Below are 25957 nucleotides of genomic sequence, written 5' to 3' on the forward strand. Positions count from 1 at the left end.
GGAAGCTGACAGTTTGCAGCATTCTTAGTTTGCATGTCTACTGTCTTTTTTTAATTTAAAATGTGAATATCCCGTATCAAACATGCAATTTGGGTGAAAATTTCCACTCTGGAGGAGCTACTTTCAGTTCAAGAGAAACGTTAGCGGAGGATTTTCCAAGCAGTTGTATTTCATGCTATGAAATGCATGGACATGTATAATGGAAGTTATAGGAGTTAAAGACCACCACTCAGCGTGACAGAAGCCCCGAAAGTTACAAGATTTAGGAGTGCCCATGTCACTCTGTTGTAGCTTGGCCTGGCCTTAAGTCCTGAACATCCCTCAGACCAGATATCCCTTTGAGAGATTTGTGCTGTTGATGATCTCTAAAGCAAGACTGATTGGGTCAATGTGTGCAGCATTTCAGTTTTAGGACCACCAGCAGCCAGATTTGCAACCTGTGTGGGAGGGGATAAGAGCTAGGTTTGGTCCTTCCTGGGTGGAAGGACATCATTACTCTACTTCCCCAAATTGCTTTCCATTTCTTCTATAAATAGCTTTCAAGAGCTGTAGCACAAAGGTCTTTTGAGCGTGAGTTCACAAGGCCTGAAAAACTTGGATCTTGGGCTTAATTTGAACTTTTTATTAGGAGCTTTAAAATAGATCTTTATCTTGAAGAGAAAAAGCATTGGAAGCTGTTTATGAAATCAGTAAACTCTACTACCCCTGGTTTACAGATGGGGGAACTGAAGTTACAGTACTGAAGGTAGCTGCTCCAAGTGACCTAACTGCAGACAAGCATGCGGATGTCCTGACACCCAGCCTAGTACTCTTCCTACTGGTTTATGGGTCCTCTTCAGAAGCTAGAGATTTGATGCAGGTCTCCTTTCTCGATCGCCTGTTCTTTATTCATTTCTGCCTCCATATCCATCCAACAATTGTCCTTCTTATGGTACCCTTTGCATTGTGAGTCCAGAACAGGACTCTGAGCCTGAATGGAAGGTAAAAGTAGCTACTGTTCCTGCCAGCTTTGTGAGGTAGGAAAGTGATATTAATGCTAGCCTTCTTTTGTCTCCTATGTAAAGTCTTTTCAGCACTTGATTTGCTGTTCCACTTTTTCCTCTGGAGAAGACTACTTGCTCCCTTGTCATTAGCTTGAAAATTACCGCTGTTACCTGAAGCTATGCTAGCGGTGACCTGCTGTTGCACCCCAATTGCTTCTCAGCTCAGCTTCCTCAGAGCTGGCTGGCTCTAGAGCAAGGCATTCATTCCCAGAAACATCCTAAAGTCTTCACAGAGCTAAGAATATCATCCATCAGTTTTCCACTATTCAGTGTGCCCTGTCTATGGAGACACAAAAACATCCAGTGTTGCCAATGGGAGGAACTGTTTGCGAGGGTTACCTCACTCCCAAACACTGTGAGCTGATGTTGGTGGGGGTGAGGAGGAAGACTCCTTCCTCTCTTTTTGTGTGCTGACCACTTGTCTGGCTGAGTAATTTATTATGGTGTCTGCCATCATAATTTCATAGTAGCTTTCAGGAAAGATCAGCTTATCTTGATGCAACCCATGGGCTTTTTTTGTTTGAATCTGTCTTCCTGTGTCCACAAAATGACTGGAAAATGAGGATAAGGGCCAAATATGTTCCCTGCCTTCTGACCTGATGCATTTGTTGTGTCCTGAATCGATGCATAGGTGAAAAGTGAGCTCATTCTCCTTGGCACTGCACCAAGACTTCTCAGTTTGTTTTGCGCAGCACTAGATTGTTTGATGCAGTGACCTGGAAGCAAGAGGCCACAAACTCAATTTCTGAGTCCAAACCATTCCCTGATAGAGGGAACTCAACAGTTGCTCATCAATGTTCTCAAACTCAAGTCTCTTCTGGTGGGAACTGGCACAGCTCTGTTAAGTTTAAGTTGCTCCAATGTATCTCAGTGTTTCGCTTTACTGGAGCCTGCAGCTCCAGCCTGAGTTCTCAGTGTGCCTTTGTGGCAGTTAGCTGCAAGCAGCTTAACATAAGAGTTAACCGAATGAGAATTTTATGGAAACCTTATGGAGATTGGATAGCCTAGCTGTTTTTGTTTGCTTGAAACCTCTCAGCCTCTGATCGTATCAGGGAGGGAGGTATTTTTAAAGATAACACTAAGCCAACAGTTCCTGAAACCTTAAATTATCCCAGATGAGATGTAGACCAGCACAGCTAGGACTTGCTGAGGTTAAGGGCATGAGCTAATAGATTTTTATTGCGATTATTGGCAGAGAAAAGTGGCAGGTGAAGAGAGCATCAGCTCATAATGCTCATAGCTATGGGATAAAAAAAAGAAACATCTGTAGAAACCATGAAGAATATTTGGCTGAGCAGAACTGTAATCAGATGCATGTTCAACAGCAGGGTGTTTTCTGCCAGCAGCAGGACCTAGGAGAATTGGTTTCAGACTGCACAGAGTTAAAAGTAATTATACAGTGCAGTGACTTATGACTGCTTTGTGGTGCTAAAGTGTCTTTGTCTGCCCAGATTGTGCAGGATCCAGCAAAGATAGTTCTGGGCATAGAGGCAAGCTCTGTCCTAGGCAATTTAAAACTGAATAGAGAGATGAAAGGTTGGTGAGGAAACAGCATGCACCACAGCAGAGGTGGGGCTAGATCTTTTGCATTCTGGTGAATGCTCTGGATGCTTGGCCAAAACTGATCCTTTGCACAAACTAGCCTGACTTTTTTTTTTTTCCAGCACCAAGTACCAGAAGCGAGGGAAAATGATGCAAAGACAGTGGGAGCAGGACTTTGCCAGGTATCAGCGGAGAGTGAGCTGTATAGGGAACTGTATCCCAAAACTGCCCAACAAATGCCTTCTAAAAATTGTCTTCTGTTTTAAAGCCTAGCAGGTTTCTGCATTTTTTCCCCATATTTCCTTTTTCCTGGCAGCACAGTACTTTTCTTGTGATATCTTCTTTACTTTGTAACAGCCTGGTCTCTCTTAGCACAGGAATGTTTTGCTTTGCAATTCCACTCTCTAATTCCCAATTTCCCCACTTGATCATGTCACTTTAACCCTCCGCTGAATCTTTTCCTTTTATTTTCTTATAGTAGCTTTTCCCTCTTTCTACTGTGGTACTAGAGAATGTCCATCACTGTGCACAAACTTCATCAGGTGTTTTGGGGAGTGTGACCTTTATGAAGGATGCAACCTATGTCTCTAATTTTTCCTAGGTGAAAACATACACCAAGGTGAACTTGGCATCCTATTTTGAAGGGTGGTTCAAGTCCTTGCTTGACAAAGAATATGAAAATAGGAGAAATGGTCACACTTCCCTCAGATGCTCTCCTAGCCTTCAACAACTTGCAGTATAGGAACTTTTAAAACAGGATTCCTGTGTGTCTACCTCCAGCAGACTTCTCTGCAGCTGTCCAGGCCGAGTGTGGAGGAACAAGCACAGAGCAGTCAGGAAACTTGGGCTGAGTGAGGAGGAGAATCTCTGTGCAATGTGGAGTGCTTTACCAAGCTCACTAATTTGTAATGTGTGCTGCTGGGGGACCAAGGTGGTTTCTCACTGTGACATTAGTATATCTGTGCAAATAAGCATGACAGAGCTTATGGTAACAGCTCTGAGATTGGAGTGGAGCTGTTGCAGTGCTGGACCAAGACTCCCGCCTGGGAGTGACCCTGTTGTACTGCAGCATGTGCTGCTCTCCTGAGCTGCCAGTTGTGAGCATGAGCAAATTAATAGCGTGGTGCTTTGCCAAGTTCTATTAGTAGTCTTGAAGCTATGTGTGCTTGTTGAACAGAACTGTATGCACAGCAGATGAAAAAGCGATTCCTTCCAGATCCCTTCTCTCCATCTAGAGATTGTTATGAATGTGATATCATTGTTCTGTGCTTATCTGTCTCTTCCCCCCCATCCCCTAACTCTGCTCTGAATGGCTTTGGCATTCAAAGCTCATGTGTCCCTACACAAAGCAGAGCAACTATAGTGTGATCTCAATGTGGTTTTCATTACAGCATTAACAAAACATTTCTTATTTATGGGTCTTTCTCATTGGCAGTTTCTCTAGCTCAGAGAGTGTTCCAGTGTCTTTCTACATTCCTATCTCCCCACAAAATGGGTTTGAAATAAAAACTTTGCTTGCAGAGTTGTCACAAGGAGTGGCATAAGAGGGGGAGTCAGCTAGGATGAACAGAGATTGTGCTTTGGTAGGCGGTGCAGAGAATCATGGAGGTATTTCTCATCTGAGGTGACAAAGGGACAGTGGAAGCGCTCAGGCTCACGATGGTTCAGGGCTCCCCATCTCGAGTGGCCTGAGGTACAGAGGAGAACAGCTGCCTTAGCACAGAAGTTCCTGAGGGAATCTTATGTGAGAGTAGCCAGACTCCCACCCCTAATTTGGCTGTACTAGTCTGATAGACCAGAGTCGTCTTCTTCTGTAGTAACAGAAGACTAGGTCAAAGTGTTTTCTGAGATGTACTTTAGTTGAACGCAAATCATAAATACAGGGATAACAGAAGGAAATTGTTAGTCTGTGATATATGGGAAGTTTGGCAAACAGCTTTTGCAGCCTTTTCTGGACTAAAATATTGCTGATATTGCGAGTCCAACAATCAGCACTTGCGATATTGCGGTGGCAATTTGAAAATATTGTGCTTTCTTAAACCCTTCTGCAAGGGATCTTTGCAGTCAGTTTTCAGTATGCCAGTCAGTTCTTGGATGAACCATTAACCAAAGAAAAGGCTGCTAATTTTAGCTTGGTTATATGGCTAAAAAAGTACCACGATCTGTCCTGGTCACCTTCTTCGGGTTTTTGTACCTCTCTTTTATTGGGGTTTGCTCTTCTGTGTTAAAACATCATGCATATACTGAGGCTTTTATTATTATGGTTGGGAAGTACTCCAAGTCTTGGCTTGCCAAAAGGTTACACCCTGCTAATGGCAAAAGAAACTATTCACTAATGCTGGGAATAATAGATTTTACAGGCTACAGATAGTTGTTAAAAGGTGTAGGAATGCTGGGTAGCGAATTACAGGAATTTGAGCAGTAGAGGGTACCTTGTTGGAAGGGCATCCACAGAAAACACAGGTATTTTTGTGAGATGTTTGACCCTTCTTCATTTCTGCACGCTGCTCTGAATGGCTTATGCCTCAGGACTGACCAATTTTTAGTTGCCCATGAGTACAGTGTCCTGTGGGGGTTTTTTATACAGTGAGAACCTTATTTTGCTTGATGGAGTGATTAGAGGTGCATAGGTAAGGAGCAAATTGTGCCCATTACTGTGGGTGGACTTTCTCAAAAGTGAGGTATTGCAAGATTTCCTGAAGATGTCCAAGCTCTGCCCTTGATTGGTGTCTGAGATGCGATTGAGGCCTGGGCATTCTTTCCATAAAAATGGCAAAGGAGGCAAAGTGATTTCTTCATGGTTACACAGCTGGCTAGCAGCCGAGCCGAGAACAGAAATCACTTCCTGGGCAGCAAAGTCAGCTACATCGAGTCGAGTGCTCTGGCCCCCGCCTTCCACAGCTCTTCCACTAGTATTGTCAGCTGAGAGGAGTCCAAACCACAAAATTCAGATTTTTGGCACGAGATCTAGAGTTTGGGAGCATTCAGGCCTATCTCTTACTGCACAGGAATACAGCAAGTTTTTTCTGTAGCAGACAAGAAAAGCGGCGTTCTTTCAAATGCATCCTGCAGATACAGATGTAATAGCAGATGAGAAGTGTTGTTTTATTTAGTTTCCCTATGTAAGTTTTCCAGGAAGGAGTCAGATGGCCAGAGTTATGCAAACCAAATGGATCCTCTTTTGTTTAGAGCAAAGGAAAATAGTCACTCATTTTTGTGGTGAAACACAAACATTCTCCAAACAAAATAATCTCTCCCTGTAGCCAGCCTGGCCAGCCATGAGTCCCCTCTTGGGACTCCGAGTCTGATAAACTTTCTAGACAGGCATAGACTTTAATGCAAGTTGGGGGTGGGAAGGGAGAGGAAGAGAAACAAAAAGCTAATGAGATCTAAGTAAAAGGCCTTGCAAAATGAAGCCAGCTTTTGTTTTAGTGAATGCTAGCATGGAGAATTCTTTGGCCTTTGCTGCCAGTGTTAACAAAGGAAAAAACAAGACATTGGTCTTCATTCTCTTGGCATGTGTGCGCTGAGACAATGTCATCAATTTACAGGAGTTAATGATACCTTCATAAAATCAGGGTGAGAACAGAACTGTAGGGACAGACTCGCCACCACTGTGCGTCTTCCTTGCTTGTACAAAGTGGGAAATGCTGCTGGTTTGATTTGGTAACTCTGTTGCAAAACCAAATGCCTGTATATGATGCAAGCTCACCATAAATCCAGTGCCTGTGCTGTAGGCGATAGGAAGTGAGGGATGTGCGTTGTATCACTACGTTGCATGCTTTAAATGCCTATTGTCTGTCTGCCTCTCTTTTAATGAGGAAGTCATCTTCTAGATAGTATGGGGCTAGCAAAGGAATACTCTGTGCTGAAAACATCTGCTCCTAATGTCTAGTGTAGTGGAAATGTTCGTATGTGTTCTTGTACTGAGGCTGTGGGAAAACAGCGATAATATGGTACTTTCCAGGCCACCAGCAGGAGCAGGGATCTAGAGAGATCACAGAAGCTTGAAGACTGCTCTCAGTAGGTGAGCCATGATGCAGAAGCAAAGCCTGTCTGTGAAAACCATATGGGTGGCTAAAATGTTTCACTTTCAGCTGTTTGCCTGTGTCAAAGAGTCCTTAACAAAATAACTGCTGTGGGTAACCCAAATATTCAAGTGTGTATGTGTAGGCATGGGATTTGCTGGAAGCTGGAAACGTAAGGAAAATGTCAGGGAAGGCTACAACTTTTCATTACCGTTTCATTTTTTTTAATGGAGTGTAAAAAATAAACATTTCCTAACCTGCCTGAGGAAATAATCTTTTATATTGCTGCCAAAGAAATACAGTGGTATGAAATAGGGATTATAATGTGTGATAGGAATTACTAGAGCAATATTACTGCTTTCTAAAATTTTGTATTCAGTGGAAACCTCTCTTTTAGGAATGTCTGGGAAAGAATGCTTGACTTTGTCCCCTCATGCAGAAGCAGGACTCACTCACTCTTGCAGTCTGTATCACTTATCTTTATGCCTCATTCACTGCAGTAAAGTGTGCTGCGTGACCCTGCTTCTGAGTGAACCCTGCTGAGCTAACCACTGAGAATGAGTCCAGGATCAATAGTGCTCTACTGCTGTTGCCCTAATCATTATTAGACACCATCCATGTGAACAAATTTATCTCGGCAGCCAAGTGAAGAATGAACAAGGCTCACAGCTGATGCAGAAATTACTTTGGAGAAGGTTGCCACATTCTCTTTGGCTTGGGTCTCTTCATGGCTTTTCCTCTTTCCACTGGCACCTTAAATGGAATTTTAACTTGCACAAGTTTCCTCAAAAACAAAAGACCAGACAGTCAGAATAGTTCAGCTCTTCATTGGATTGCTAAACAATTTGGTTAAACTTTTATCCTTGCTCCTTTCCAATCCCTGTTGCTGTCAGTGATGCACTGAACACTGTAATCTTGCTTCCACATTGCCAGTGTTATGTGTACCCTGGGAAGTTAAGTGCGCTATGCAGTTGTGAAGAGACTTCAGATGGTTAGAGACCCCAGGTTTGCTGTCTGTATTTCTAATAGCAAAGCAAGGTGGTGATGAATTGTACTCCTGTTTCAACATGGCCCCATAGAATGAAGGTCTCTTCCACCCTGCAGTATATAGAGATAAGATTGAAGATTTGCATTGAAGATGAGATTTGAAACCTACAGGTTTGAGAGGAGAAGGGGAAGGAATCTGTCAGGAGAGGAGGGGCTTTCAAACAAAATGAAAATTTTAGGAAGCTGGTAATATTTGGTAACAGCTCATTTCAGGTCTATAAGCATCTCTATAGAAGGCCCTAGAGATGGTTATAAGTACAGCTGGTAGAAAGCTTTCTGATGCAGTGACATGCTTCTGGATAAATGCTGATTCAGCAGAATCAACCCCTTCTGTGGGAACGTGTGGTTTCCAGTCCAAAAACCACCCAGCCTGTCTGCCTGGTTTTCTGCCAACCTGCCTGATCTCTAGTCAGCTGGCAAATGGGCTGGGAAGTTCCTTGGGATCCCTATCTCTCTGGTCACCAGAGAGATGGTATAAAGTTCTGATTTAAGTCTACAAAAGAAGAGTATTAGCTGATGTTTGTGTTTCCCAGGCAATTGCCTATTGATAACTTTTCTCACTCCACTTTTAAAGCCATAGTATAATTTAGGTTGGAAGGTTTAATTTAGGTTCAGATGAATCTGCCTTGAAGTGCAAAATTTTCCATGATATACAATTTTCTTAACCCAGCTATTTTCAATTATATGTAATCTGTTGCAACTCCATCTGGTCTCCTGTATAGAGCGGCTGTAATAATTTACTCTGACCATTCAAAAAGCTTTGTATCTTCAGTTTTATTGTGGCTTGGATGTCTGGCGTGATAGATTTCAACAGCATGAAGCAGCTGTAGGAATGGTGAGGGTGCTGCATGCAAGATGTGGGTCATGGGCGGCACAGGGCTTCCGATTGCCTTGAGGCATTCAGCTCTGCAGGGGCAGGTACTCCTCAGCCCTTTTGTAGGAGTGGTGGCACAAAGGGCTTTGTGGAATGGTGTTTCACCGTGAGAATGATGGAGAGCTGTGGCAGCCTGTAAAGAAGACTATTTTCACGAAGGCTCTGCAAAGAAATGAGGAAGGAGGGTCAGCTGCCGTATTTCCCCATCTTTCTGGGGGGCAGGTAAATGTGAGGTGTTGAATTTTTTTCCTGAGGTGCAGGGTATCTACTGTTACCTTGTATTTACTCTGTAACTCCATGGGCTGAAAGCATGCTTACAGTTACCCCTGAACAACTGCCATGCAGTAGCTTTTTATCCCTTATTCAGTATTTGATCTTGTTTATTTATCAAGAGCGAGGAAAAACATTATTTAAGCTTGGTCTTTAAGGCCTGTATTACTGACCAGGTAATAAATCCCAATATTTCTTTTTTTCCAGATGAGAAGCCTTTTGTAGTGGAAGATACCTACTTACTCTGCCCAGCACCTGTGCTACGAGAAGTTGGCATGTATGTTTTTTCTATGTACTCAGATATTTACTTTGCCTGTGGGAAAATGAGTCTGCATCGTCTCACTATATTCTATTGTTCTTACATGCATCTAATTCTGACATTGTCTCTTGTGCTTGTTGGGTTAATTGGCAGCTGTACATTGGAGCACAGGGGAGAGAGCACCAGCAGGGTGAATCAACCTGTACAAAAGGCTTTTCTGTGCATCAGGAGCCCAGGTTCCAGAGGATATTATCTAGTAGAGGGCTGTGGACTAGCTAGCCTGACTTGTTTCTTGTGGTTTTTTTTTTTTCAGGGAAGCAGCTCTCCAAGTCAGTATGAATGATGGTCTGAGCTTCATCTCTAGCTCCGTCATCATCTCCAGCACACACTGTGTAAGTTTCGATTCATGTGCCTAAAATGATTTAGTAGGATGGTGGTACTTAACAACAGATCTTTGTTATGCTGGTATTAGGGCTTCCAAGTTGAGTAACCCTGGTGTGTGAGGGACCTGTTTCCCTCCTTTAAAGGTGAGCTTGTGAGTGTGGGAATATGACACTTTGTGTATCATGTGTGCCATAACGTGGCAAAGCTCTTGAGTCTTCAGTAAACACCTCAGACTTGTATCTGCTGTGGGATGCAGACTGGAACAGGACTAGCAGCCAGTGGTCTGGAGGTGACTATGTCTGCTTGTCCATTGCACAGTGAACAAGAAGCAAGTCTGCTGGCTTTGTTAGCTAGTCTGTTTCCTCTGCGGCAATGGTGCTGCTCATTGTGAAAGGCATATGGCAGTTGTGATCACACCCTTTGTCTGGAAACCAGTATGGTTGCCAAAAAAATGTGGGGGTTTCTCCACTGAAGTAGCTGGCTTATAGCTGGCGTCCTTGGTTGCCAGTAGTGAATTGCTGCACTCAGTCTCTGGTGGAATCAGGCAAAGGGACGATGAAACTATGTATAATTCATGGTATTGCTGAAGATGCTGCTTCTGCTAAGTCATGGCTGTTGGGAATAGAGCATGAAATGACTTGTGCTAAAGGGAGGTAGTGGAGGAATTTGCTTTGAGTTCAGAGCAGTCTTTCAGGCTTCAGTGTATTCAGCTTCTGTACAGGGAATGGTTGAGGCGCTGCTTTACTTCTCCCATATACTGACTTAAACTGTTTTTTGGGAAGCCAGAGTAGTCTCGCCAGAAAGACTTGAAAATCTGTCCACAGCCTGTTTTTCTCCCTATCCAGTTAAAGGCACATTGTGTTTCCGTACAGAATAAGTGAAAGGCAAAGTTGTATACCATCGGATTACCAGCAGTCTTCTGTCGTCCACAAAGGCTGATGCACAAGATGAGGAAAGTCTTTTGTGTCACTTGATCTTGATACTTGTTCAACAAGGACAAGATTGTATGAAGAAACAGTTTTCAGAGCTTACATGAGGGGTTATATTCCAAAACTTACAAAGACTTCCTTATGCCTTAAAAGAAGGGAATTTATTTTATTAGTTAATTTTTTGGTTCAAGTTCTCTTTGCTCACTGGCAAAAATGTATTTGCATGTTGTCAGCAAATTACAGGAATATTTTCCTGTGTTTTGTTCGTATGAGGCAAGACCTGGGAAAGAATTCTTAGAGAAAAATTATTCCTTCCTGATATGCTTTCTTCCGGGGATAGAAATATTATTTCTAGGTTATAGGAGATGAAATATCTGTTCCTTTTCTATTGTTTTAATAGCTGTAAGGAAACTTTTGAAAATGCCTATGCTTCACGGCAGTGCCTGCTACTCTGATGCCTCCAGACTGCGAAACTGGATTTGCAGTGCAGCTAAGTAGCCAGAATTCAAATCCAGATCCTACATCCAAACTAGATGCAGCGACATTCAGTGGCTGCTTTGAAAATTATATCGCAGGCTTCACTAATCGAGGAAGTTTCTCCTGTGTAAACAGGCATTTTTTGTCTTTGTAGTAGTGTTTATTTTTTTCAAGTTCTTTTTAAAGATGAAACTGTTTACTGAGACTACAATCCTCTCTTAATTAAGGTTACAAGGGCTCCAGTCCTGGAAGTACCTGTATATAAAATGTCTTGTTTAATTGACTTCAGACCTGAAAGTTAGGTCTGTTTGAAGATCTGCAGCCGAAGTGGGACAGTCAGAAAGCTGTGGAATGAAGTGATGGTAACAAGCAGGGAAAAGACTAAGGTTTTCTTCCCTGTGTGCAAACTAGCAATCTGTGCTTTGCGTTTCCTCTCTGCGCTGTATTTCAGAAATGATCAGGTTTGGAAAGAGGTCTGGAGCGTCATCTTCAAAAAGCTTCCCAGATGGCAATTGGCAGTGACTTAACATGGCAGCCCCACAATTGCTTTGATGCAAAAATGCCTTGAACCCCAATCTCATTGCTCTCCAGAAATGGCTATTTAATGGGGGAAGGAACAAAGCAAGCAGCTTGACAGCCTGATAAGCTCTACCATTTCTTTATTTTCTTATGTAGCTCCACAACAAAACCTTCTTATGCAACATGTAAATAATCTGCAAATATCCTGTTTTCCCTATAAAAAAAATGCCTGTCCTGGTCTATGAACTACCCATTTTCAAGGACTATCTGGAGGTAATCCAGGGAAGAAAATTCTATTAAGAGCATAACTGAAGCAGACAGCTACATTCCCAGCAAGTGAAGACCAAAAATGAATAGTCAGAAAAGTCAGTCAGACTTTGACTCCTAAGTTATGGATGTAGGTGTGTGAGGATCAGGACAGATAGAGCCTAGACATTGAACTATCTAAAGCTTTTTTTATCACCGTGGCTGGCAAAAATTTTAGTGTAGGTTTTCATGGTAAGGAAATTGGGCCAGTTTCTCATAGGTTAATAGGGCAAAGCTATTTTATACGAGCATAGGTCCCAACCTTTATTTAATATCTAAAGACTCCTAGGAACAAGGCAGCTAAGTAAATGTCAGTTTTATTGAGCAGTAAAAACTCTAGAAGAAAGAAAACGCTTTTCATCTTAGACATCTAGGTCACTTTTTGGAAAGAAACAAAGGATCAAAGCCTTTGCCTTTTCTAGAAGTGCATCACATCTTCACTGCTGTAACTCAGCAAGGCCCGACTCCTGCGATTTGCCAGAAGCGAGGAGGGAAGAGCACTTACTACTCCTGTGCTCACACTGTGTTTTCTAACACTGAGTGCCAGCTGCTGAAAATGGGATATTGGGATTTTTTTGCCTTGCCCAGTGCCGTCATTTTTGTGAGGCTGCCAGTTAAAAGTGCTTTTCACAGACTATGCTGCCTTCATATTCAAATACTGAATGTGTGGCAGAAAGTGTTCTGTGCACTTGTCCCCTTTAGGAAACATCACTGTTTGTGTCTCTGAATGCAATAACGCACATACCTCTCTAGTATAAACTGACTCCCTCTGGGAACAGACAGAGCTTTTGCTTGAGCCCATATTGCCTAACTGAAGTAATTATTTGCACTTTTTTCCCTTGAGGTGTAAAATCTGCTACAGCATTTCAAGGGGGAGAAAATGTAGAAAGGTTAGGAATGAAGGCATACGTAATGACTGACTTAATCTCCCTCTTAGTCTGAGAGACACTTAAATACATCTTGCTTTCCAGCATTAAGTGATGCTACTTGTCAAATCTGTCAACATCAAATTAGACCTTACTCTTTGAATACCAGTTGGGGTTTGGGGTTTTTAGTTTTGTTTAAAGGAGTCATACATACAGCTAAAACAGCCTTAGAGCTTCTACCTATGCTTTCAAATCTGGGCACTTTGGAATCCACTTGCCTGGACTGCAGGTGTCTGTTGTGCTTTGAGGGACTTCTCATTTTCCCTAGCTTTCTGCTTCCTGAAATGTGGCAGGCTTCAAGGTTTGCAGCCCAAAAAAAGTGCAAGGGGTGTCAGAAATTAAAGTGCATGGGTTCTGTTGTATTCTGCCTTTTGCTTAATTGCTTGTGCTTTCCAATATCAGAGTACAGGCATGATTGTATATGCTTTTATACCTCCTTTTCCGTGGGACTCAAGGAATTGCTGGTTTAGATTCCCAAATAAAATTGCCAGAACTGCTTAAATTTTGTTTTTTTTTTTAAAGTGAGTCTCCAGGCTTTCCCAGTACTTCACTGCAGTTCTCTCCTCTGTTGAAAGGTAACTGATTTTTCATTTAACAAAAGAAAACAGAATAAGGTGTGGGAGAGGCTTGTAAAGATGCTTTTGTTGCAGAGGATCTTTCAGCATTTCCACTTTAAAGTACATTTTGGGAAGACTTGCAGTCACATAAAAGTGATCTCAGCTGGATCAGGTGGAGCAAAATCTCCATTTAAAAAAGAATCAAAATTCTTCTCAGTTGGCCCAGTTATTTTCAAGCCTGAGGTATGAAACAGTCCATAGGAGGTCTTTGGGGATTTTATTTTGTTTTTCTTCCTCAGGATTTTCAATATGAGTTTTTAGAGGCAAAGGAGTTGATTACACATGGGAGGCCCTTTTAAATCCCTTGTGATAAGTATCAGTCTGGAATTTGCCCAGGCACATTAGCCAACAAATGAAACTCCAAATACAAGGTCTGTCTGATGCGTAGAGAAGTATCAGTCAGAACAAAGCTTGACTCCCCGATCTCATGCAGGGGTGGCTTTTAGTTAAAGGTGGAGTTGTCATTTTCTGGAGATGGTAAAAAGCATTGACTGTGGAATTGCATGGGACTGCTCAGTTTTCAGAGTACAGTCTTTACCTCAAAGAAGAGTGAAAGAAAGAAAAAGGATAGAACCAGGTTAGTAGAGGAAAAATTTTTTTTGTTTTGATGAATGCAACTCCCTCTCCCATCCCCATGTCAGTTCCTCGGGGAATAGTGCTTTTGTTGTGGTTTGTTACCATCTTGGCTTTTCTGCTGGTTTTGGTGGCTCTAAAGTCTAATGGGAAACCTGGCTGGACAATGCCAGATGCCCTCAAGATGATAAAGTATCAGAGCATATATCTGTCTGTCAGGAGTGGAAAATAAAGGCGTGCTGGAGAGAGACCAGAGTATTACACCCACTGCTTTGAGATTATAAAGCAAGCCTACCCCAGTTAATCATGTCCCCACAGGTGGTTAGGAGCTGCAGCATACATTCTCACTGATTCCCAAGTGGTGCAGGGCAAGAAGAGGCATGTACTTCAGGGGGGAAGAAATTGGGAGGGCTGTGTCCTGCTCACCCTCGCAGGGTGCCTGCAGCAGCCCTGAGGAGCTGGGCTCAGTAGGCAGGGGCCTGTATGTCAGTAAGGAGCTCTGTGGACAAAAAGAGGTTTTGCTTGTTGGAGGAATGTAGCGACTTTCATTTATCTGTCAAAAATGGGCTAGACACAGGAGCTGTTGTGGTTGGGCAAAGCATTTGTTTTATTAAATTATAGAATGCAGCTGAAACCCTCTAGCTTAGGGCAGAATGGTAATGCATGTGAATATCAAGCTTGCTTGTGCCCTCTCTGTGGATGGCCAATACTATTTTTTCATTCAAAGGTTTTGCTGACTGCACACCCCAGACTGAGGATTACTGGCTGGCTTCTGGTAAAGCTGCTAACAGTGGCTGGGTTTATTTCAGAAGCAAGAGGGTCACACTGTGTAAATCAGGGACTGCAGACAGAAGTTTAATCCTGCTCCCCACTAACTTACGTATTACCCAGTTGAACTAAGACAGGGCTGTCCTGAGTGTAATTTAGGGTGTTATTTGGCCTGGGCTATGTGACCACTGGCAGCTGCCCCAACAGAACAGGGGAATGGCTGGAATGAGAGTGTTCTTAAAGTTTAGAGACAGCATGCTGTTTATATGCTTAGCTGGGGGATAAGATGCCAGCATCTCCAGTATGACAAAGCTCAGCTGGCTGGGAGTATCTGATAAATTTGTCTCTTGGCTTGCTTGTCTTGGAGAGTTACTAATTTATTTCTCTGAGGTTGGTTTTTCAATATCTGTACCTTTTAAATAATGTTTTTCTTTCATTTGAAAGTTCCCCATGGGGGAAGGAATCCCCCCTTCCATACAGAGGGCAATGAGGCTGTGTTGTTACTGTATTACCTGAGCAAAACCATGCAGGGACATCCAGGTGACCTCTGCTGCTGGAGGAAGGTGCTAAATGGCAGCCCTGAATACTGAAGCCTGCAAAGGCCAGGCATACGTAGGGGCAAGGCATTGCTTCTAAAGAAATGTCCTTAAGGCTGCGGCATCACACTGGCCCAGAAAGAAGCTGGGCTTGTTCCTCTGTGTTCTTCTGGACAAGGTAATCTCTTCTCTATAGAATCCAATGTGGATTTAAAACTCTTCCTCTCTCCAACCCTTGGAATTGGTTGTGACTGCTTGGACTGAGATTTCAGGAGGAGACTACCCTTGAAAGCATTCTTTAGGAGGCTTGTGGATGCATCCTGGTCACCTGTTTAGCAACTGGGTCCTCCAGTTCTAAGTGTCAAGGAGCTATTTTGGTTATAAATAATGTTTATTGGCAATGTCAGAACTTGCCACTATCTCTCTTTGTTGCTTGACTCAAATTAGACAGAGGACCCTTCTCGGGGGCAAGATACCTCCACCCCACTCACCTTCTGCTGATATTCTTACTTACTTGGCCTTTGTACTGCAGTCACACTTAGGGATCTGACTTGCTCCAGGTGCTGTGTAACCACAGAAGACAAAGACAGATCCTGCCCCCAAATTGCTACTGTCTAACTCCTTGCAGCAAGGCTATTTACTTCAAATGTTACAATGCTTTTTCTGTCAGCCAAGTGCTCTCAGCTTTCCAGTGCCTCAGAAGGGCATCATCTCCCAGGGTGGGCTGGGCTGTCTGCTTTGCAGGTAAATGAGGTGCCTTTGTTCTCTGTTGCAGAGGTCTCTCTGCAGTATGCTAGCAGAGGCCAAAAGTACCCAGTAACTGAATAAAGCTGTCAGTGATACAATAAGGGATTCAGAAACGATTGACACATTTAGGTGTGACTTTACAGTACATGAACAGTATATTTTCACATACCATGAAAGACTGAATTCTTGTTGCCATAATTGGTTTCCTCTCTCTTAGCTTTTAATATTAGGATTTTTTTCACATGCCTGCATTTTCAAAAGAGATGTTAAGGCAGAAAACAAAGATTAATGTAGCCTCCAGTCTCAGTCTGGAAGTTGACAACTTACATTGCTACAGGTGTTATCGTGTGGTTGCACACTTTCTACCTGACAGATCAGAATATCTTCATTGGGTGGCAGATAATTAATGATGGGAGTTTAAAAAAGTAGTTTCATTCTACTGCTGACATCAGTGGACCTTTGGTAGTTGAAGGCACCAAGAACTATAGTTTACCCTCTGCTAAACATAAAAAAAAAAAGCCCATCTTGAGACAGCAATAATAGTATAAGGCATAGGACCACGAATGCAATGGGAACTGAGCATCCTCAGCTTTCACTAGTGCTAAGACTTTAAAAAAAAAAAAAATTATTTCTTCTTCCTCAGCTATTAGTCTCAGCATACCACCAATTTCATATGCAAAGTTGCCCCACATCAGGCTTTAGTGGTATGAACACAGTGTACGTTGCTTTCATTTGCACCTGTTAATGCCTGGGGAGCATATGCTGCAGTGGTTTTCCCGCTGTTTGAAAAAGAATTAGCAAGTAATGTCTGGTGGAGTTGGGAAGCTCTTAAAAAGGTATTTACTCCGGTTCGTGTGTCAGGAGCTTGAAGAACTGAAAGAGGGAGAAAGTATTAAATGCTGCTTTATGAATGTGTACGCGTGCAGATGTGCACAGAGCAGGTTGCACACCAGGCATTGTCAGGAAAGGGAAGGTACAATAGAGGAAATAATTTACAAGGCAGCGTTTAGAGGCAGGAAGTCAGTCCTACTCTGCTGACCGGAGGGCTGCTGCCAAGTTCTTCAGTGCAAAAAGAGAGCATCTTGGAGAGAAGCCAGGATGGGAATTAAAATAGGTCTTTGTTCATTTTCTAAAATGCTCCCAGAAGAGGAAAAACCACTAATGACCTCTTGCACTAGTAACTCTGACTCAAAACTGGAAGGGACATGAAAACTGCAGGGCTGCAGTGACAGTGTAAAACAGGTCTTCTGGGCAGCTCTTGATTGGAAGAGCAAGGAGTATCACTAGGTAATATTTCTATACTCCCTATATCGCCTAGTGAGAAACACATGATGCTTCTTTGCAAGAAGGTGAGACAATGGAGGTACCCACATGTGGGCTGGGAGAACGTTTCTCTGGCAGGATATTAGACTTGCCTTAGACTAGCATTGATTGAAACTCATTTTTATTTGCCATATGTATCCAGTTCATAATGGATGTCCTCCCATGTCACGCCCTGTTCCTTCAGGAGGAGGGCTACGGGAATTATGCTTGTAAAAAGGAGTGCCTTTCAGATGAAAAGGGACATGTTGGGTCAGGGCAGGTTGGGGAAGCAACTGCATTTGGCAGGCATATGCAATGTCTAAACTGGGCTTGCCCTCGTAAGCCAGGGTCTTATCCAGTGCCAGCAGATACCAGCCCCTCCTTACCTGAGATGCTGGTGCTCCAAAAACACTCTTGGATGGGAAGATCTCAAGGTGGTTAAGCATGCAGCTGGGCAGTTAGCCCTTCCACGATCCTGGACATGATTTCAGATTTTGGAAACCAGAGGAGAGCTGCTGGTTAGCAGCTGGGCCAAGCCAGTCCTTGGCGGTGGAAAAGGATCTTCTTGAAGTTGTACATGTGGAAGAGAATGGATGCAGTGGCTTATTGCACCTGACGGCAGCTTGGGGCAAGAGAAGGTCTTGCATAGGCAGATCAGAGAACTGGTTATCTTATAATGAAGCAGTTATCTTGGTGGCAACCATTAATATATGGCTTGGGATGATCAGTGAGGTGACAGATGGGGAACAGGCCTACCATTCTGGAAAGAAATAGTCCCTCTGGTCTCACGTTTCCAGTTGCAAGGATGCAGGAGCCATTGAAGTCAGCTAAAAAGGAAAACTTGGTCTCTTAACCTCGACAGGTTTTGCATTTGACAAAAGGAGGTGGGTACTGGCACAGCTTTACTATATCTAGGTATCCGGTTTTCTTCCTGTGGCTGTTTGAAAGACTGAAGGAATTTGCACCTTTGAGTTAAACAATAGTAGGTGGATTTGATCTTTAAATATGGAGAATGAAAAAGTTAGAAAATCAAGAAAGCACTGCAGGCTTGTAGTAAAAACTAATGATGCCCTTCACTGAAGGTGTGTGGTTTTTTGGGGGGTTTTTTGTTTGTTTTAATTCAAAAGGAATGTAATTCAGTGCTACAGTAGGGGTTTTTTTCAATTGTGACTTTGTTCTGGGCTGCACAATTAAGGTTCTGCTAGTTATCAGTGTTCCTAAGTCTGCAGGTAATTAAAGTGCATTCACTATTGTATCAATAGAGGCTTTATGAAACTGCAGAGTACATTTAATGAGCACTTTCCTAGGCCCTTGACCTGTATATTATTAGTTGAGGTATTGCTCTGTGGGAACTCCAGGGCATACGATTTCAGGTTTATTTCCAAAAGAAATTGCTTTTCAATGCTTTATGCTGCAAATATAATAGGCAATGACTGTTTTTGCTAACACAGGTCACCCTAAGAGTTAAATGTGCAGAGATTATTTCACTCTAATATTGCTACATGGGCTGTTTTATAATACCCTTAAGTGTAGTAGGCATATTACAAACAGCATGTTCCTATGCTTTAGAAAGTAGGGACTCACAAAAGAGACCAATAAATTGGAGGTGCGGGCAGAATCACAGAATGGAAGTTTTGAAAAGTTTTAATTTGGAAACATCAAAATAATTTGTGGATATGCAGACTGTTTTCCTGTGACAGTGCTGAAATTAACTACAAAATATGTGCTATAATATCTGCACGCATGTACACCTCTAATAGTGAAATCCCATTTAACGTTTAAGTTGAAACAGAACACTTTGAAATAGTGCATTTGAAACAAAATGTTTTATTTTATTGAAATGTTTTTTTCCATTGAAAATGTGATTTCAATTTAAACTGAGTTTCAGAAGGAAACTTATCCCAAACACATCTTGTTGTGTGCATTCAGGTCATGCTGGCATGCTCTTAACCTTGTCAGAATCATGGCAAGCTGCCTGTAATGGCCTGTGAGGAACTACTTCTGTTCAGCTGGGGATGGGGGGGTGGGGTGGTACATGAGTGTAGGAAGGAGTGTAGCTTGAGTGTAGCTCAAGGAAGGTGCTCCTGAGATTTTTTTTTTAAGGGCTGCTTAAATGCTACAAATCTCAGACATGCACAGAGGCAAGACATTCCAGAGCTGTAGCATGCTGTTTTCCTTCCTTTCCTGACTTGCAAAGAAGTAAACCCAAATCAAGCCATAAATGGTTGCTGTTATGACAAAGTCTAATTCCACAGAATTTTGCCTGCTATTGTTCCAGTTGCTATTCACCTCCTGAAATGGATTTAACATACTTCTTATTAAGGACTGTCTTCAGGCACAAATGGAAACCAAAATAACTGCTTAGGTTTCACCTCAAAGGTTTTGTTGTTTAGCTACAAGTGTTGGGGGACAAGAGATAGCCGTTTCAGAATAGGAGCTCCTCAGTCAGTAGTTCCTCAGTCAAAACAGAAACATCTACAACCAAACATGCACTGTCAGGGGAGCCCTCAAGCTGTTGTCATGTTTTCAATGTGCAGATTGAACCTAAAAAGAGCACTCAAGAGGCCTCTGCCTTTGTGCTAGCTGATTTCATGCCCATGATGTCCCAGCCACAAAGCCAAGACTCACACGCTCACCTCCAGTACAAAATCTGAGGCCTGACCAGATGCTATGTCCTCTGCCTGTAGCTGTAGGGTGTGATTATTAAGATGCTTACCTGTAGTTAGAGTGCTGAAAGCTTGCAGCTAAGAGGCCCTGCTCCCTTTGATCTCTGCTGCTTCCTGCAGTGAGGCTGTTAAAATTGTGACACCTGAATTTTGACGATTAACAGGTAATGGCATGACTAGTAGAGGCCTGAGCAGATGTTCAGTGTTATGAAGTCTTACCGCTATTTTTAGCCTTTGGTTCAGCATGGGTCTCTTGGTGGTGAATTTCAGGGGTCAGGAGCTTTGTATCAGAGACAGTAACAGAATTTGGAGCATTTTACCAAACCAGATGGGATGTCCCAGGGAGCTAGAAAAGCAAAGAGGAGGGCAAAGGCCTTTGGACCTCAACACCTCTGAATGGGGAGGTGCTTGTCATCTGAAGACAAATGAAGCCCAGTACTGATGGAGAGTATATACAATTGAAGAGGGAAAGCTCGTCAGTCTGCAGGGTTTTGTCATGTTTTGTTTTTCCATAAACCATCCCACCAGACCCTGTTGTATTTAATGCAGGATCCCAGATGCAATGCCTTACAGGTGAGGCACTAGCCGGGGACTGGACAAACTTGAATTCTACCATTAGTTCTGCCACATCTGCCTTTCAGAAGGCTTGCTAATACTTCTGTTTCACTGGAAACTTTAGGTATTTCTTCTGAAGGAAAAGTTCAGCTTGTTTTCATAAGCATAAACACAGCAATCAGGGGGTAGAGAATTGTTTTCCCTGACCAAAGATCTTTCCTTGTAACAGAGGGAGTAATGATTACTCCTCCTTCCCACCCTGTGTTTGCCTGCTCTGTTTGGAGTGTGAACTCTTCAGGACAAGGGTTGTCTCTTGCAACCCTTGTTTATACAGCATGTGGTGAAGTGAGACTTCACTGGTGTTTCTACTGGGCTATAAAGCAAATAACGTAGGATGCTGGAAAAGTCTTTTGTAAGATGGCTCTCATCTCCTTTCAGCTCTGGAAGGAGAGGAGGGAAACAGATCATTGCCAGAGGGGCATCTCATTTCACAGCACAGTAAACTTGGAAAAAAGGAGCTGAGAACACCTACACTGGGTGACCTAGAACAGGTGTTTCTTGCTCGCATCCCCTGCTGAGCTTGGGTCCCACTCAAGCAGCTTCACGTAGATGCCAGTCAAAGAGGCTAGCACTGCAGAACAGTGCATTCAGTGAGTGTTTTAATTTCCTTTTATAAATTAGGCCAGATTGTTTCTGTTATATTAAAAAAAATTCCTGTGTGTGAGAAAATAAATGATAGACATCAGTTTCTGTTGCTGTGATGGGAGGGTCCCCAAGAGAGTTGGGCAGAAATGGAGAGTGTTTCCTTCACAATAAAAGCTGCCTGCGCCTCTCTAGTGTGAAAAGGCAGGGTCATCCTTTGTCTTGCCCTCCCCTATTGACTAAAGGACAACAAAACTGTTTCTCCTTTCTCTCCAGGGAGAAAGCCTCTGTCAGATTTTGGATGCTTATTCAAAACTGTAGTCAAGATTTTCATAAAGCTGTTTAAAAGCACTTCATTCTTTTCCTACTACCTCTGAAGGCTTCCAGCATGTTATTGCTCTTCCTGCTTGGAAAATGTAAAAAAGGACTTGGATACAGGAGACATTCACACATTCCCTGTCTCTGGAATGACATTAACCGTGTTTCTCCTCTTTGTAAAGCACCTAAAGTTTAGCAGTGATAAGTGTTATTTAAGTTGTTATTACTGTAGAGTCACTCTGAAGTGAGACTCGGTTATATGACTGTCTTCAGGCTGCTGTTCCCAATTCTTGGTAGCAGTGCAGATGTTTCTGCGCTCCTAGCCCTGAAGCAGTAGTGACGGCAGCTTGCCAGCCTGCCCTGGAGGTGACATCATGGGGCTGCATGACAGCCTTAGGTCCTCTGCTGCAGTTAACAGCTGGAAAGGCTCCCACAAGCAATTTTGCACAGCACAGGGGACTGATAGAGTGCCTGTAGTCCTGAGAGCAGCTAGCTGATAGGGCACACCACTTTTGTTTGCTGGAGTGGTGAGCGCAGAACCAGATTAAACAGAGTATTTAGGCTTCTTACTTTCCAGTGAAGTCTGTAGGAGTTAGGACTAAATACTTTTACTGAACCCAGCCTTCAAGACCTACTAAAGCCAAGTGCTTGATGCATGTATTTAACAGAATTCCATCCCTCTGGCACAGCATGAAGTCAGCACATTTAAACACATGCTTAAAGTTAAATCCATTTACTGCTGCGGTAACAAGCATGCATGCTACCCACCTCCCTCTCCCTATAAATCAACGGTGCATTAATTCGTCAGCCACAGCACATGAGCGCATTTATTAGATGCACCTAGTACTTCGTTCATCACTCCTGAACATCAGCGGTCAAAGCTTTTGAGGGTCCGTGCGCTTTGGGGTTGTTATTCCAGCTTACCTCTCTGGAATAGCTAATGTATGCTGCAAATGCCAGCACAGTAAAGTAAGAAACTAGGAAATAAATTCTTAAACAAAAATAAGAAGATTGGAAAAAACAAACCAAACCAAACCCAAACACAACAAAAAATGTCCATCTGGTGCACAGTAGCATTTTTTTGGAAAACCCTCAGAAACAAGCCATAGGTCCATTGAAATGCCAATGAACTGATTTATGTTTGTTTCTATGTTAGAAGCATCGAGGATGTCTAAAATTAAATAGGGGGCTTAAAATCACAGATTCTGTCTTAGCTGTGTCTCTCTGCACGATTGCATACATGTTGCCTGGGGCAAAATTTTAGGAGCTTGGTCTTAGGCAGCAACCTCAGTAGGCAATAGCAAAAGAACTCTGGAGGATGAGTCATTTCCTCTGTGCCATGACCACCGCTGGAGCGGTCATCCCTGTTCCCTGACTGTTAAAGGAATGTGCATGCACCTGGTTTCTACTAACCTTTTTGTTAGATAGGATCTTCCCAGGGATTGTGTGCATGCCTTAAATGAGTGTGTTCCTTTGTGGGACAGCACGTATCTGAATGTTTGTGGGTAGATTTAAGGAAATAGCCCATGCCACTTACTGGATCAGACCCTGCCATCCCTCCCCTCTTCTCTCTAGGAGTACCTATAGTCCAAGAGGTGGGCCAGGTTTCTTTCTTGTCACAAAAGGATTCCCCCACTCACAGTCTGGCTTCTCACAGTCCGTAACGGTTCCACAATAACTGCTGAGTGAAAGCATATATATATATGTGTGTATATATATGTGTGTATATATATGTATATGTATGTATGTATAGTGTGTATATACACACACACACACACACACACACACACACCGGTGTACAAGGAAAAGCCTCTAATGTGTCCTGCTTCAGATTTCTTGTTATCTTTCTATTTTACAGTATCTTCCAGAGGTCGTTTTTTATTGTACTTCAACTGCCAGCAATACTTGTTAGCATTTTCTTGGCCTTGTTGGACTCTGGCAGGGAAAAGGAGGCTTCAAGGCACAGCTGCCTTGCTTTCCCTACCAGCTTACCTGTTTCAAAGTCTACACGGTAGAGTTTGAACATGTCAAACGTGTAGCACCTTGAAAGGTCATTTAAAGAGTCTGCTCTTTTTCATATTACTGTTTCTTGATACAATAGCAAGGCATTTTGAAACAATGACTCCAGGCATTGTCTAGGTCTTCAACAGTTGTCAAGAAGCAAGTTGCCACTGTTTTACACTTAGCGTCCTGATGGATACTTTAGTTGTCTGGCTTTTCTCAGCCATTCAGGTGTGATGGAGTTTTAGGCTGTTGATCTCACTACGGGTACAAGCCCTACAGTTTTATCTCGGTGTAAGTAGTCAAGATGAATCCCTACGGGAAAGTAGTACTGATTTCGGATAACTGCGTGTATTTAGGGGCTAGCCACGCTTTGTCTCCATGGATATTTTTTATGGAAAATTCAGTAGTTTAGCATTAAAATTCTCTTATTTGTCTTTAAAATGGAAGTTGTTTTCTTGGTCTGAATTGACAGCCTTTATTCAATGGTTCTTTGAATTATTCTGTGGTTCAGTGTTTCCATGAGCATTTGTATTGTTCTTCCAAATTTTGATTAAAAATAATAATGGAATGAAAACAGACATTTCAAATGCTTCAGTCCTTTTTAACCGACTATAAGACTGGGAGAAAGATTTCAAAATGTCAGTGGAACTTTTGCAAACTATTTTAGCAGGCATATTTTCCTTCTTGTTCATCATTCAGCTTGGATAAGTGGCAGTTTCTATCTAAGCATAGTTCTAGCTGTATAAAACCCATAGATATTACACAAATGGTAGCTAAATTCTAGCAGAAACTGACAAAATAAAGATAAAATAAAGATAAAACAAACCAAAAGCAGAATTCAGGCCACTTTGGATGATTATAGTAGGATTTATTGTGTATATATGCTTTGTCCTGGTCTGACTTGCTAGTTTACAGCAGTGACAGCACAGTCAGAGCAGATGAAGATAGGATTTGCAGTTCCTGATTAAGGATCTCAGTTTGACACTTTGTAGCTATGACTGAGCCCAGAAAATTCAGTTTATATTTGTCTGGAATATTTTGATGTTTGTTCAGATATAAGAAAAGGAATTAATCCAACCAGAATTTTTTTTTGGGGGGGGGGGGAACGGGGACGATGGTCTCTATTTTTGATATCGGAAGAGAGCTTATTCCTGCAGACTTGCCAGGCAGCACTGGCTTTAGTGAGAGGCATTACCTGAGTGAGAAATGTAAGATTTGACAAATCAAGACCTTTTAAGTGCTCCGGACTGTTTTGCTGCTGTGATACACAGAATACCAGCTGGCCACATCAGCTGCCTTGCAGAGAAACAGATGTGTTAAGGTAATGTAAGTTGGTCTTTACAGATTGTCGGGGGGGAGGGGGATTTTAAAATTCCGTTTTAAAAAACAATAATAAAAAATCCCCAGAACAAAACTGTTAAAAGGCTACTTTAATTTGTTTTGTATTTTTGCAAATTGATTTTGTGTTTGTTTCAATGTAGGGGCAAAAGGGGCAGACAACAATTAGACATAAAAAGCCTTATTTCTTCTACAACTTCATGGCAGCAAAGAGTCAGGATCTCATTTTCTAAAGCATTGAATATCAGCAGGTTCCATTTTTAGATGATGGATGTGACTTTATGCCGTCTGTCTAGAGGAACAGCACCAAATGTACAGCTCCATCTTCTCAAATGAGCTTTTATTTTGTATTGGGGTCCAAGTTCCATTTCCAGAGATGACTTGGGTGAATTCTTTTCCCTGTGTGGACTACCTCTCTTTTGTTTCCAAGTGTCAAAGATCAGGTTGTCTTGATCCAAGTTCTCCAGAAATTCCTTCTACACCAGAAGAGAGTTTAGAAAATGCTTTCAACCTGACTGTTTTTTTCCATTACTCTTCCCATTATGGTATGATGGGAGATCATCTGGCCATTGAATTACAGTGACTTAAGCAGGCACCCAATTTTCCCATCCTACAGGTCAGTCTGCTCTTGAATGTGTCCTTAATCTGGCATTGTGATCTTGACACTTGGGTGGGGTTTTTTAAACGTCTGGCTATTACATCAAGAACATCTCAAACAGGCTTAAGTCAGGACTGCCTGCTTGCTTATCTCAGAATAGGATGATATTGGGGAGGAGTGGTACAGGGAAGTCGGCATGGCTCAGAAAGCCAAGAACATCTGGTTTGGGTTAAATCTAAGCAACAAGAAATAATGCACGTTTGGTTTTGATTGTTGTATTGAGCTGGCTTGTGCGGCAGTTTGCGTTGTTAATCGATATCAGAGATTTGCAAATGCCTTTTTAAATGGGGGAATTATCCTAGCTAGAGAGGAAAAAGATCTAGAGTCAATGGCTTCAGATGTGGAAAAACCCTGTATATTGTTGCAATGGTGTGTATGTTCAAATCTCCTTGAAAAGCTCATGGTAGAACTACCCTGACTCGGCACTGCTAAGAAGAGCAGAATGATCTGAGTCGTGGGTCCACAGAGATCTTGCTTGAAGTTTTCTGTTTGGAGTAAACTTAATTCTAACGCCGCTTTCAAGTTTACACTGCAAGAGGGGAAAAGAGTTGCAAAGAAAGGAGAATGCTTAAACTGCAATGAAACATTGTGTTGTGAGCTCTTTTTTAAATATTTTTTTCAGTCTTCAC

At 42.5% G+C, this 25957-nt stretch overlaps 1 protein-coding gene across 1 annotated transcript in view; it reads left to right on the top strand.

Annotated features, from left to right (window-relative positions):
• The window catches only part of ANTXR1 (ANTXR cell adhesion molecule 1), a 105771-nt gene that overhangs the window by 32713 nt on the left and 47101 nt on the right, over positions 1-25957 (top strand). The window contains exons 11-12 of the mRNA XM_076358871.1: positions 9012-9081; positions 9377-9455. Coding sequence (XP_076214986.1) covers positions 9012-9081; positions 9377-9455 — 149 coding nt within the window. The remainder of the gene's footprint in view (positions 1-9011; positions 9082-9376; positions 9456-25957) is intronic.

Source organism: Aptenodytes patagonicus, chromosome 24 (genome assembly GCF_965638725.1).
Source record: "Aptenodytes patagonicus chromosome 24, bAptPat1.pri.cur, whole genome shotgun sequence".
Classification (NCBI taxonomy): domain Eukaryota; kingdom Metazoa; phylum Chordata; class Aves; order Sphenisciformes; family Spheniscidae; genus Aptenodytes; species Aptenodytes patagonicus.